Here is a 13,280-nt window from a genome sequence, read left to right on the forward strand (position 1 = left end):
TAGCATGAGGCCAGGAGGAGCAGAGAGGGCCGAGAGCTTCTCAAGTACTCAGTCCCCCAACCTCACAGTGAGGCTGCCTCTGTGGCACTTCCTTCCCTGTCCCCTAAGTGCCCGGGGCCCTTTGTTCATTTGGCCTCAAAGGCACAGCATCCAGGGCCCTTCAATTCTTCATGTCCTTCAGAAAAAATGGGGACAGAAATAAAGTTTACTGGCTCCAAGTATAAAGCTTCAAAACAGACCTTTCAGTGTCTACAGAACATGCCAGCACATCAGCCAACCCCAACTCTTGTATTCTCACATACTTGGTACGTTCAATGAGGTACGTGGTATATTGCAATAGGTTTGATGAGCTCAGGGTGAGGTCTCCAAAAGTGAGCATGCTGGAGTGTGCAGAGGTTGGGACAGGCACTTATTCTGCTAAGGACCTGTTTACATAAAAGGAAAGACCTAAATCCCTATGTCTCACCTCTAGCACTTTCTATTGAAGCCTCATTTCCCAAGAAGGATGAAGAAGTCAACTCACAAACAATCAACTGCATTGCAGGACCAGGGCAAACAGCAACACCTGCTAAGTCTTCTGCAGGACAATTAAGAAGTATTTGTAAGTCTTCCTTCATTAGGCCCATAAAGGAAGCTAAACTACATTAAAAGCCCATTTTCCCAGTTGTGCTCTGATGTACTCAGACAGTTCTGGTTAAAAATGAATAACATTTAAATAGTGGGACTGATTGTGCCAAGCTAATTGGGGACTGACTGATAATGCGAATCAATGCATCTTCCCTCACCTCAAATTCCTCAAATAAAACACCTTTTCCTGCTATGTTGATAGTTAATTAGCAAATGAAATATTTACATTAAGGGCTAATTCACCTGGGTACAGTAAATAATAGCAAAACAAATCATTTTTCATCTGTATCTGATTGGCTCAGAAGTCACATTTCCACATGAAATGTGTAAGTCTCAGCTAATTCCTGCACACTCATGGAATATTGAGCAAATAAGAGCCATACTTTGTACTTGCTCTTTCCAGTTCTATTTCACTGTCACTGAGAAATTTCTAAGAGATCCCTAATACTTGTGTCTCACTCATGACCTTTCCAAATCTGATCTTCTCTGACAGGATCCACAGACCTTCTTGCCTTCCAGAACTCTCCCTCAGGGCCACTGAGAACCTTATGCAAGCAACTTCTTGAGCTTGTGGGTGAGCTCCCAAAAGTTCTCCAGACTAAGCTCCTGGGAGGATCTCTCCTCACTAGCCAGCCCCATGCAAACCTGTCTCACTCTGCCATCAGTGCTACCGGCTCACCCCCTCTGGCTCCCCAGAGAGCAGGGGGTTGTAGGTATATGAAGGGTTTTCCCTGCTTGGATTCTTTTCTTTCTTTTTTATTTATTTATTTTTTTTTTTTTTTGACACAGAGCCTCAAGCTGTCGCCCTGGGTAGAGTGCAGTAGCATCACAGCTCACAGCAACCTCCAACTCCTGGGCTCAAGCGATTCTCCTGCCTCCACCTGCCAAGTAGCTGGGACTACAGGTGCTCGCCACAACACCCGGCTTTTTTTTTTTTTTTTTTTTTTTGGTTGCAGCCGTCATTGTTGTTTGGCGGGCCCGGGCTGGATTTGGGTGTATGTGGCTGCCAGCTCAGGTGTATGTGGCTGGCGCCTTGGCCGCTTGAGCCACAGGCACCGAGCCGGATTCTTTTCTTTTTTGAGACAAAGTTTTACTTTGTCACCCTTGGTAGAGTACCATGGTGTCACAGCTCACAGTAACCTCAAACCCTTGGGCTCAAGCGATTCTCTTGGCTCAGCCTCCCAAGTAGCTGGGACTACAGGCTCCTGACACAACACCCGGCTGTTTTTAGAGATGGGGTCTCACTCTTGCTCAGGCTGGTCTGAACCTGTGAGCTCAGGGCAATCCACCCGCCTCAGCCTCCCAGAGTGCTGGGATTATAGGCGTGAGCCACCGCACCCGGCCCTTCCTGGGATTCTCTTTAGTCCCCACTCCAGGTACATGGCATTTTCAGGCATGGCTTTTACAAGGCTGATTTCCATCACTGGAACTGAACTCCATCCATCCCAGAGGCCACACGGCAGCGCTTGGGGTTCCTACCTTCTTGGCCTGCCCAGCCTCTCAGCTGAGTCCCTTCTTCAATATCAAAAGCTGCTCAGGAGAGAATTCTTGCTGGGGTTATTTTACATCTTGATGTAAATGAGTCACTGAGTCCCTTCTTCAATATCAAAAGCTGCTCAGGAGAGAATTCTTGCTGGGGTTATTTTACATCTTGATGTAAATGAGTCACTGAGTCCCTCTCTGTGGGATCTGAATTTCCAGCTGCTCTCTAATTGTGGAATAATAGCCTTTAAATCAAGTGAAAGGGAATTCTATGACCTAACTGAGAAAGATATATGGGCAAAGGGGCTGCCCTAGACCCTTTAAAATCACTTGCCTTGCTCTTCACTGAAACTAGTCCTGACCTGTCAAGGAATGGCTGTTTAATTAAAAAAAAAAGAGGCTGATGAGACTGGTCATGTTGGCTCACTCCTGTAATCCCAGCACTTTGGGAGGCTGAGGCAGAACAGTGAGCTACAATATCGTACCACTAACACTGCAGCCTGAGCAAGTGAGACTGTGTCTCTTAAAAAACACAAAAACAAAACTAGGACTAGGCCAGACTGAGAAGAGAGAGAAAAATCCCATAAATGATGTGAAACACTGCTTGGGTGGGAAGGGAAGAGGTGCAAGGGAGATGCCAGGTCCTTCAGTGGCAGGCATGGCAGGCTCTGTGGCACGGGCCGGGACACAGCCCTTCCTCCAAGCCAGGAATCTCAGTCCCAGTCACAATGGCAATGGAGGAGGTGGAGCTCTCACAAGGAACACAGATGGTTCACACACTCAGCTGTCTGCTCACCTTCCTTATGAAATTTAAGATTTTTTTTCCCCCTTTTGGGGGAGAAGGGGTATGAAAGAAGAATCTTTACACAAATGTGAAGAAAATAATTTAATTATTTTTAGACCAGGGGAATGATGTGAAACGAGCAATAGGAATACATGATTAAAGATAAAAGACGGAAGGCAGGAAAGGACCAGCTTGAAGTAGGTTGCGAAGAGCCTGGAACAGGGCGGGGCATGCCCTCTGCCGTGGGTAAGGGGCCCAGCAGAATCCACTCACTGAGACCCCAGGCCAAGTCTGAAGGGGCCAACATTTATGAGCAGCCAGAGGAGCACGGAGTCAGCAATGCTGTTATTCTCACCACCACAGGCTTCTTTCTTTCATTAATTGATGTGCCCCACAGACTTGTTTCCATGGAGAGTAACCTCACTTTATTTAAGTGGTACTTAAAGTCAAAAGTGTGACTCCCCTACAAAATCCTTCTTGGGTAAAATGAGGCAGCCTGGCCCACATGTATGCAAGTGCCCTGAGGTAACAGGAGTAGCTCTAGGGGCTAGCAGGGAAAAGTACCAGAGGCCTGTTCAGGGCCAAATGAACTTTAGGGAGGCAGCCAGGATCTGCCACCAATGTGTTGACAGCCCAGCAAGCAGGTATTAGTAATGGGAAAACATGTGGCCATGGGCACTATTCTTCCTATAAACAGGGAAATAGGACATGGGAAGGAGCCCTGGGCTGCCATCCTGGCTGGCTGTCTTTCAAGAGGAGCTGGCCCTGACAGCAGCCCCTAGCGGACAGCAGGGCGAAGGAGAGAGAATGGCACGACCCCAAGACCCTCCTCCCAAAGACCCTGGAAGTCACCGGGCTGCTTGTACAACAGCAGCTCTGCTCCTGCAGGCATACGCACGCTGAGGACAGCAGGGCATACCAACCCTGGTGGCATAACGGTCATGTGGGCTTGCCAGAAAAGCCAAGCCAGAGATATGGACTCTGAAGTCTGAAGTGGGTTCTAAGAAGCCACATTTTGGACCTGCAATCCAGGTGATTCTGAGGCAGGTAATACGAGGACCTAGTGGGCACGGGGGAGGTTGGGGGGTTGACTGGGTTTTGGGGAAGAGGTCAGCAGCAGTAGAGAAGCTTCTGAGGACTGAAGGCCAATTTTTGTGCAGTTGGGGGACAGAGAAAGTGCACAAAATTGGGAGAGAGGAAGAGCTGTCTTTGTGCTGCCCACCTGACCCCATGGGACAATCCATTTTTCTGAGTTAGCCTGATGCTGCCCTATAAAAGTATGACTGAGGCCACGCTTTTGGAGGACCTTGATTGTTCAGGACACCTTGCATTTAGCTACTTTCCACCAACTAGTGAAAGCATTTTCCCTCTAAGTAGATAAAAATATGCCAGGGTGACTGGGCCTGTCTTGGGGTACTGGTGGGTCTTGGGCAACTAGATTTAAACATATGCATTTTAATGCATAATATGAGTTGTCCTTACTGCTCTCTCTGGGAAAGTTTGGGGACATTCTCCAGAGGATTATTAAACTATTACTATCCAAGATACAGAGTTTGTGCATGTAGGCCAAACATGCACAAGTTTATGCCAGAGGGCACTCATATCCAAAAGGAATTAATACATTAATGAACAAAGAAAGACACTTTACCACACAGAAATGATGCTCGATGATCTCACGTCCAGGGTGTGAGGTGCAGAGAGTCTGGGCTCACTTTGCAGCTTGGAGGACCAAAGGCCTAGCCTGCTACTCTTGTCCTGAAGCTGGACTTCAACTGTACTGACTAATGCTGGAAATAATGGGTCAGTGGAAGGGATTGGACTCAGTAATACTTGCCATATAAAATTTATCCTGTCTTGTTCTGAGGATAAAAAGATACATCTGCTCAACTTTACTTGTTACCTGTGCAATTTTCTTTCTTTCTTTTTTTTTTTTGTCACCTTTGGTAGAGTGCCATGGTATCATAGCTCACAGCAACCTCAAACTCTTGGGCTCAAGTGATCCTCTTGCCTCAGCCTCCTGAGTAGCTGGGACTACAGGTGCCTGCCACAAGGCCCAGCTATTTTTAGAGATGGGGTCACTCTGGCTCAGGCTGGTCTCCATCTCATGAGCTCAAAAATCCACCCGCCTCAGCCTCCCAGAGTGCTGGGATTACAGGCGTGAGCCACCATGCCCAGCCTACCTGTGTAATTTCCACATGAGTAAGTTACAGAAAGTCGTAAAGCAGTGCTCCTTTCAGGGGACAAAGCAGCTCACACTGGATCACAGTTTCCTTCAGAGTCCCCCTCTTTCAGGTGGCCAGACCAGGATCTCCAGTTAGCTTTCACCCACTCTTCAATCAGCAAAGCCTGGGGGCCCTCTATGGGTAAGGCTGACTCATGGGACACAGTGTGACCGTGACAGGTGAGAGTCTCCCTAACTCACTCTGGGAAGTGTGGTCTGAGTAGCTTCACAATTTCAGTTGTTGGATAACTCACTGAAGAACATTTTTCCTTCTCTAAAAACTCAGACCACAGTGTTGACGTGGGGAAGGCTGCAACAATAGGGCCACACTTTGTTCTTGTCTGGTGCAGAACATCATGTCTCCTTCCTTCTTTTACAGAAGAAATGAAATATTCCTGCAACTGGTAAAATGGCTACATCTTTTTTTCTGGGCCTGATGATTATTAACCATTAACATCTAAGACCCAGTTTGTTAGAACAGGTAGCTCCAAAGGTCAATCACATCCAAAAGGAATTAATAGATTAATAAAACAAGACAATGCTGCTTAGAACAAAATGATGAAAAAAGTCATCTATTTTTGGTCTTCACTTAAAAATGAAACTCATCCTTCACGTTTAAGACTTCAGATGGATGGCAACTGTTTCATCCAGTGGTTTCCGTGATGCCGCCCTCCCGTGTTGCTCTCATTCTTCCACTGCAGAACTTTTACTGAGGGCTTTTACACAGAATATGTGCTCCACCAGCAGAACTGCCCCATGGCTGGTCCAGGTACCGCAGGTGTCAAAGCATCTCTGAAGTCACGTCATTTTGTCAATGAGTCTAGACATACCTAACTGAGTCCTGAGAAAATAGATCAGCTTGGTCTCTGTGAGGCATACTGTCCCAAGAGTCATTCCCAAACAGAAGGCTCCCACAACAATGTGCGCCAGCCTGGCTGGCCAGCCCTGCTCACAGCAGAGGAGCACCTGGGGAAAGAAACTATTGTTAGTGCCCACTCCTCAAGCTGTCCCTCCTTCCTCTAGGACAAGCCAGGAGGGCAGCTATAGCTCCAGCTTCCAGCTCAGACAAAAGGCATGACAACTATGTACTGTGGGTCTACTCTCTCCCCACTGGAAACATTCTTTTGTCATGTCTATTGTAAGATGCTGCCATGGAGGCCTGGGGAAGGGATAAGAGGAGGCAAAAACATGTCCAGAAGCACGTGATATGGAAGCTGCTGGGAGTCTTACCTCTGAAACACTAGTAATCCCACCACTGAGGGCAAACACTCCAAGAAGGACCGGTGACAGGCGGAGGCCAGCCAGGGGCCTGTAGGGGCTCCCTCGGTAGTAATGGTGGATGAAGAAAAGGCTCTGTGTGATCCGAATAGCCATGTTAAAGCAGTTGGCCAAGATGAAACCCACACTGCCACACCAACAGGTCAGGATGTAGGACAACACCAGGAATGAGGATGACAGGGCCAGCATCGTGAAATTGTACCTGGGGAGAGGGAGGCAAGCCAGGCAATGGGTATCTTGCCCTAAGACAAGACTGCAGCAAAAAAAAGTGGCCACAAACATCAACTCATGCGGTTTCTGCCTGACACAGTAGGCACCTTGCAAGCCAGGCGTGGTGGTACACACCTGTAGCCCCAGATACTTGGGAGGCTGAGGTGGGGGGATTGGTTGAGTCCCTGAGTTTAAGACCAGCCTGGGCAACATAACAAGACTGAGGTGGGGGGATTGGTTGAGTCCCTGAGTTTAAGACCAGCCTGGGCAACATAACAAGACCACATCTCTTAAAGAAGAAACAAAACTCTGAGTTCCTCTAACTCCAGCTGAGTTTCCATAATCTAGGTTTTCATAACATTGGATGCTACATGGATGAACATGAGAATGCTCCTGTCCCTCTCACCCCTGCATAGCAGTAAGAAAATAAACTGAAGATATTTATGTATTTTAAAGACAATAATTGGTGAAGTGAACTTTGTGATCAAAATACATAAAAATCCTGTTCAGCCAAAGTCTCCAACGTGAGGCACAGGAAGGTGACCCTGTTAATGATTATATACTAGATGCTAACTCTGTAACAGCCCCTGTGAGGTGTGCTAGGGACATAACTGGTGAATGAACACACATGACCCTTGCCCTGTGGAGCTTGGACTTGTTTCACAGACATGGGAACCAGCACAGGGAGGCTGAGTAATTTGTTTAAGGAGCAAGGCAATGCTCCAACTTGACTCCTGGCCCCTAAGCTTCAGCACTTCAAACTGTTTCCCTGGGGAAAAGCAGCATCCAGGAACTTCGGGCAGTGGCCCTCACTCAAAAACAAGTAACTGGCCTTCAGAATGAGAAGTGAACTGGGACCAAAGCCTGGATCACTGTTGGTGTTTTCCAAACTCTTACCCATCTTTCTTTCTGTTCTCTGTATCTCTAGTACTCTTTTAGATCCTGGAGCTGAAAGGATTATACCACTCCCTTCACTTCTCTGATTTCAAAGCACTATATCACTTAATTACTTTCAGATCTCCACAAAAGAAACTGAGTCTCAGAAAACATAAAATATCTGTCAGTGTCCTCCAAAGGCTTATAGTATAGCCAGGAATGAAATTCCCTCACATGCGGTTTCTGCCTGACACAGTAGGCACCTTGCAAGCCAGGCGTGGTGGTACACACCTGTAGCCCCAGATACTTGGGAGGCTGAGGTGGGGGGATTGGTTGAGTCCCTGAGTTTAAGACCAGCCTGGGCAACATAACAAGACCACATCTCTTAAAGAAGAAACAAAATTTTTTGGCTTTGGCACCTGTGGCTCAAGCGGCTAAGGTGCCAGCCACATTCACCTGGGCTGGCGGGTTTAAATCCAGCCCAGGCCTACCAAACAATAATGACGGCCGCAACCAAAAAATAGCCGGGTGTTATGACGGGTGCCTGTAGTCCCAGGTACTTGGGAGGTGGAGGCAGGAGAATCGCTTGAGCTCGGGAGTTGGAGGTTGCTATGAGCTGTGATGCCATAGCACGCTAACCAGGGCAACAGCTTGAGGCTGTCTCAAAAAAAAAAAAAAAAGAAGAAGAAAAATTTTTTAAGTATATAGTTGTTGAGGGAACCAAACCCTTTAGGTTCCCAAGCTGTGCCTGCTAACCTCAGAGGCCACCAGTCAAGTTCTGCACATGAAGGGTAGCAAGAAAGCCACTGTAACCTCTGAATGCCCAAGTGTAGGTCCCTAGGCTGATAAATCCCAGGGTTCTACAGAGATACGCGCTAAGTGGGAAGTAAGAATACTACACCCCAATACACAGAATACTGTATTCCAACAGGGGAATTTCTCAGTCAAGAGACAGTCTCCTTTAACGAACAACAGAAATGCAAGAGTCCACAGCTACATAGGGGCAGTTTTTTCACTAACTACTAATCAGTGATCAGAATGGCCAACTTCCTAACAAGCCACTGAAGTGGGATCCAACACAGACCAGTACTTTGACCTCTTTTCCAAAAGGCAACGGAGATATGTAACCTTGGCTTTCTTCAGAAACTACCTCAGAGAGGTCTACTACACCAATTCTTGGGATTTATGTAACAGATTCACAAACTTTTTTTTTTTTTTGGAGACAGAGTCTCATTGTGTCACCCTCGATAGGGTGCTGTGATGTCACAGCTCACAGCAACCTCAAACTCTTGGGCTTAAGTGATTCTCTTGCCTCAGCCTCCCGAGCAGCTGGGACTACAGGTACCCACCACAATGCCTGCCTATTTTTTGGTTGCAGTTATCACTGTTGTTTAGCAGGCCTGGGCTGGGCTTGAACCCGTCAGCTTTGGTGTATGTGGCTGGCACCCTTATTCACTGAGCTACGAACGCCGAGCCAGATTCACAAACTTTCAAAGGCATCCTCACCCAGCTCCAAGTAAAATGATAATAGGGTGGTGCCTGTGGCTCAAGGAGTAGGGCACCAGCCCCATATATCAGAGGTGGCAGGTTCAAACCCAGCTCTGGCCAAAAACTGCAAAAAAAAAAAAAAAAGTAAAATGATAATAATAAGACCAATTGCTAATTCCTGCTAATTCAAGCAGAGAAGCATTCAACAGTGCAGCCTCTTTGGTGTGGCCATCTGGAGCTGATAATCACAAGGTCCACTGCCTGTCACTACAACAGGGCTCTGCAGTTGTTAAACTTTCCAGAACTCACCAATATATAGTCTTAAAGACATAATCCACTTCAAGGAAAAATGAGAATTTTAAAGAGACAATTAAAATACCACTTTTTAATCAAAGCATAATTATTAATAAGTGAAAATACGACTATTTTATAAGGTTTGTTAACATGAACAGTAAATTATTTATCAATGCTTATTTCTCCACAATCCCTTGAAGACCTGGGAGAGTTATTAAAAGATAAATAGTCAAGGATACCAACTACAGCACCAAGGGAAGCATCCCTCAGTGGGTGCTAAGTGAATACATCAAGGCGTGGCTATATAAGCTTGCCTCTGCAGCCATGAAAAATATGGCCCTAATCTTTCATGTGCCAACCTGAGAAGATCATACTCTTTCTTCACTGACAATCATGCAGTCAGTGATGGCATTCAAGGTCCAACAAATCAGGCAGAGGCACTATCAACTTGGGTCTTTGCATTGCTCATCCCTGTTCCTAGAAAACTGTGCCCCCATCTTTTTTATTTTTCTGATACAGGATCTTGCTCTGTCACCCAGGCTAGAGTGCAGTGGTGTCATTATAGCTGACTGCAACCTTGGACTCCCGGGCTTAAGCAATCATTCTGCCTCAGCCTCACGAGTAGTTGAGATTACAAGTGTGTATCATCCCATCTGGCTAAAGGGTCTCACTGTATTGCTTAGATTGGCCTCAAGTGATCTTCTCACCCTGGCCCCCTAAAGGGTTGAGATTACAGGCATGGGTCACCAGGCCTGGGCTACCCCCATCTTTGACCATCTTCTTGGTCATCTAGGCCTCAGTTTAAATGTCACAGTGATACAGGCGTCTGCTCAGCTTAATCTAAAGGACTCCTACTACTCATTATATACAGGCAGTCCCTGGGGTTACAAACAAGGTAGGTTCTGTAAGTTTGTTCTTGAGTTTGTATGTAAGTCAGAACAGGTACGTTCACCTGCCTGTAACAGCCTCCATTCACAAGTGTGAGTTGTATGTCAATCGGATGTTTATAACTCTGGTACTTACTATAATCCTGTTTTATTTCTCATTCTCAGCACATCACATTTTCTTTTTGTCTAGTCTAGTCTTATCTGAAACCTATTCTTTTCTTTTTTTTGTAGAGACAGAGTCTCACTTTATCACTCTCATAGAGTGCTGTGGCGTCACACAGCTCACAGCAACCTCCAACTCTAGGGCTTAGGCGATTCTCTTGCCTCAGCCTCCTGAGTAGCTGGGACTACAGGCACCTGCCACAACGCCTGGCTATTTTTTGTTGCAGTTTGGCTGGGCCGGGTTTGAACCACCAACCTCGGTATATGGGGCTGGCGCCCTACCCACAGGCCACAGGCGCCTCCCCGAAACCTATACTTACTAATGTACTTGTTTGCTATCTGCTACCCCCAGTGTCAGTTCCAGGAGAGCAGGGATTTCATCTGTCTTGTTCATTACTGTAGTCCTAGAGTTTAAAACAATGCCCATTGGAGATTAAATGCTCAAAAGTATGTGTCAAGTAAGCATGATTCAATAGGGCCAAAATGTATCAATTGGATTCTATATATGAGTTTTGTTTTTTTTTGTTGCAGTTTGGCCGGGGCTGGGTTTGAACCCGCCACCCTCAGTATATGGGGCCAGCGCCCTACTCACTGAGCCACAGGCGCCGCCCCGAGTTTTGTTTTTTTTTTAAAGAGCAATTTCTAATCCAAAGGATGTTCTAGTATTTCATATCCAACACAAATGCTCTATTTTTACTTGGAAAAAGACTGGTTAAGCTTAAGTTGGTTTAGTAAAAGCCCATGTTTCTACCAATACTTTTTTCAGTTCAGAATCTGAAATGTCCAGTGCAATATCATCATAATTAATTGTAACATGTAACTAAGCTATCTATTCTATAATACTATAAAAATCCTTGCTAGAGCTTTATGTCTGGTTAAAGACACAGGGATAGAAAAAATGCCAGAGTCTTTGATGAGCCCAGCCATTCCATGTGCTCAGACCGGGGCTGGGGCCAGGGGCCCAGACAGAACTGGAGCGGCTGTGTTTTATACGTGTCTGAAGATCAAAGACTGAGCTTGACATCCCATTTTACTGCAAGAGGAAGTGAGTTGATGAAGATAAGAATTGCATTAGAAAGTGCTCTAGCTCTGTTCCTTTCTCTATGTTGACTAATACTATGAAAATAATTTTCTCAATGTTTATATACTATCAAAATTCCACCATAAATAACTTAAAAAGTGTTTCCTTTGGTTCAAACTGACAGTAGAATAAAGAGAACAACCAGCCACTGTCTATATTCCCTCATAAGTTGGTTCCAAGTTTTTTTTAAAATTTTAAATGAGTTTAGTGTTGACTCAGCCCCTCAACATTAATGCTGAAGTTATTGTAACATAATTCCCTGCAGGCTCAGTGCCCGTAGCACAGTGGTTACGGTGCTGGTTAAAGCACCAGCCACATGCATCAAGGCTGGTGGGTTTGAGCCCGGTCCAGGCCAGCTAAACAGCAATGACAACTGCAACAAGAAAATAGCCGGGTGTTGTGGTGGGTGCCTGTAGTCCCGGCTCCTTGGGAGGTTGAGGGAAGAGAATCGCTTAAGCCCAAGAGTTGGAGGTTGCTATGAGCTGTGACACCACAGCACTCTACTGAGGGCAACATAGTGAGACTCTGTCTCAAAAAAAAAAAAAAATTCCCTTCAAAGAGATATACTCTGAGTCCAGGCTCTTTCCACTACACTACAGTGCCTCACATAGCATGTTTTAAATTATATTTTTAAATCATTCAATGTCAGAAGCAGCTTTTAAATAAAAATGCTGTATTTTCAAAGTTAGACTTAAATAGACCTTTTCATCCAAGGAGGGAGAGGTAGGGAAAGAGGGACTCAAAGCAGTTCTACAGCTATAAATGTAACTATCTGAGGTGAAAACCATATCTACACCGCTATTCTAAAGCCACGAGTTGTGACGTACTAGCAGGCTGAGAAATCAATTTAGTAGGTCATGACATGGTATTTTTGAAAAATAACATAGAGGCTCAGCTCCTGTAGCTCAAGCAGCTAAGGTGCCAGCCACATACACCAGAGCTGGCAGGTTCAAATCCAGCCCGGGCCTACCAAACAACAACTACAATCAAAAAATAGCCGGGCATTGTGGCAGGCACCTGTAGTCCCAGCTACTTGTACTTGGGAGGCTGAGACAAGAGAATCACTTAAGCCCAGGAGTTGGAGGTTGCTATGAGCTGTGATGCTACAGCACTCTACCCAGGGCGACAGCTTGAGACTGTCTCCAAAAAAAAAAAAAAAAAGTAAAAGTAAAAGAAAATAGAATAGAAAGTGTCAGTGTGTCCTGTGCATAAACAGGGTACTTCCTGCTTCATGAACCCTGGTTTTAGTTACACACACCTAAGTATGTATTGGGTCACAGTGCTCAGTACAATTTTTACTGTGAAAGCTGGTCTAGAACAGCAGTTTCCACAGCTCTAGAATCAGAATTGCCTGGAGCTGTATAATAAAATAGATTCCTTGGCTCAAGCCTCCTGAAATTAATTCTCACTCAGCTGGGTTAGGGAGAAGACCAGAACTTCTTAGGAGAATCTCATCAGTCTGAGCTGGGACCTGATGATTCTAGTTCTCAACCACTATGCTGAGAAACAAACACCAATTTTCTACGTGAGCCAGCCCAAGTTGGGAAACACAAGATCGACAAGTTACTTCATTTTGGCAGACGGCCATGATTGAAGGTGTTCCCTCTAAGTCACCTACCTGTCGACCTCCTCTTTGCTCATGGCAGCAAATGTGAAACACTCGGTCACTCCATTGATGGCAAGCAAGAGGACATAGAAACAGTAAGAACGCAGCAAAACGGGACCTACAAGGAAACAACCATTAGGACTCCAGAGCCCAAATGAGAAGCCCGAATCTCAGCACTCAGTGGACACCACAACTGGGCCGTGAGACCTGATTATAATCAACGGGCAGACTGCTTGCTAAAGCAAATGGTCTTAATTATCTGAAACAACTCCCAGCATTCCAGA

General features: G+C 45.8%; 1 protein-coding gene across 1 annotated transcript in view; it reads right to left on the reverse strand.

Annotated features, from left to right (window-relative positions):
* Positions 1-3,980: 3,980 nt before the first annotated feature.
* Positions 3,981-13,280, reverse strand: part of RFT1 (RFT1 homolog) — a 48,829-nt gene continuing 39,529 nt past the window's right edge. Inside the window, exons 11-13 of the mRNA XM_053600874.1 lie at positions 13,009-13,114; positions 6,345-6,594; positions 3,981-6,080 (exon numbers count right to left, since the gene is read on the reverse strand). Coding sequence (XP_053456849.1) covers positions 5,913-6,080; positions 6,345-6,594; positions 13,009-13,114 — 524 coding nt within the window. The 3' untranslated portion in view covers positions 3,981-5,912. The remainder of the gene's footprint in view (positions 6,081-6,344; positions 6,595-13,008; positions 13,115-13,280) is intronic.

The sequence above is a fragment of the Nycticebus coucang genome, chromosome 8, assembly GCF_027406575.1.
Source record: "Nycticebus coucang isolate mNycCou1 chromosome 8, mNycCou1.pri, whole genome shotgun sequence".
Classification (NCBI taxonomy): Eukaryota; Metazoa; Chordata; class Mammalia; order Primates; family Lorisidae; genus Nycticebus; species Nycticebus coucang.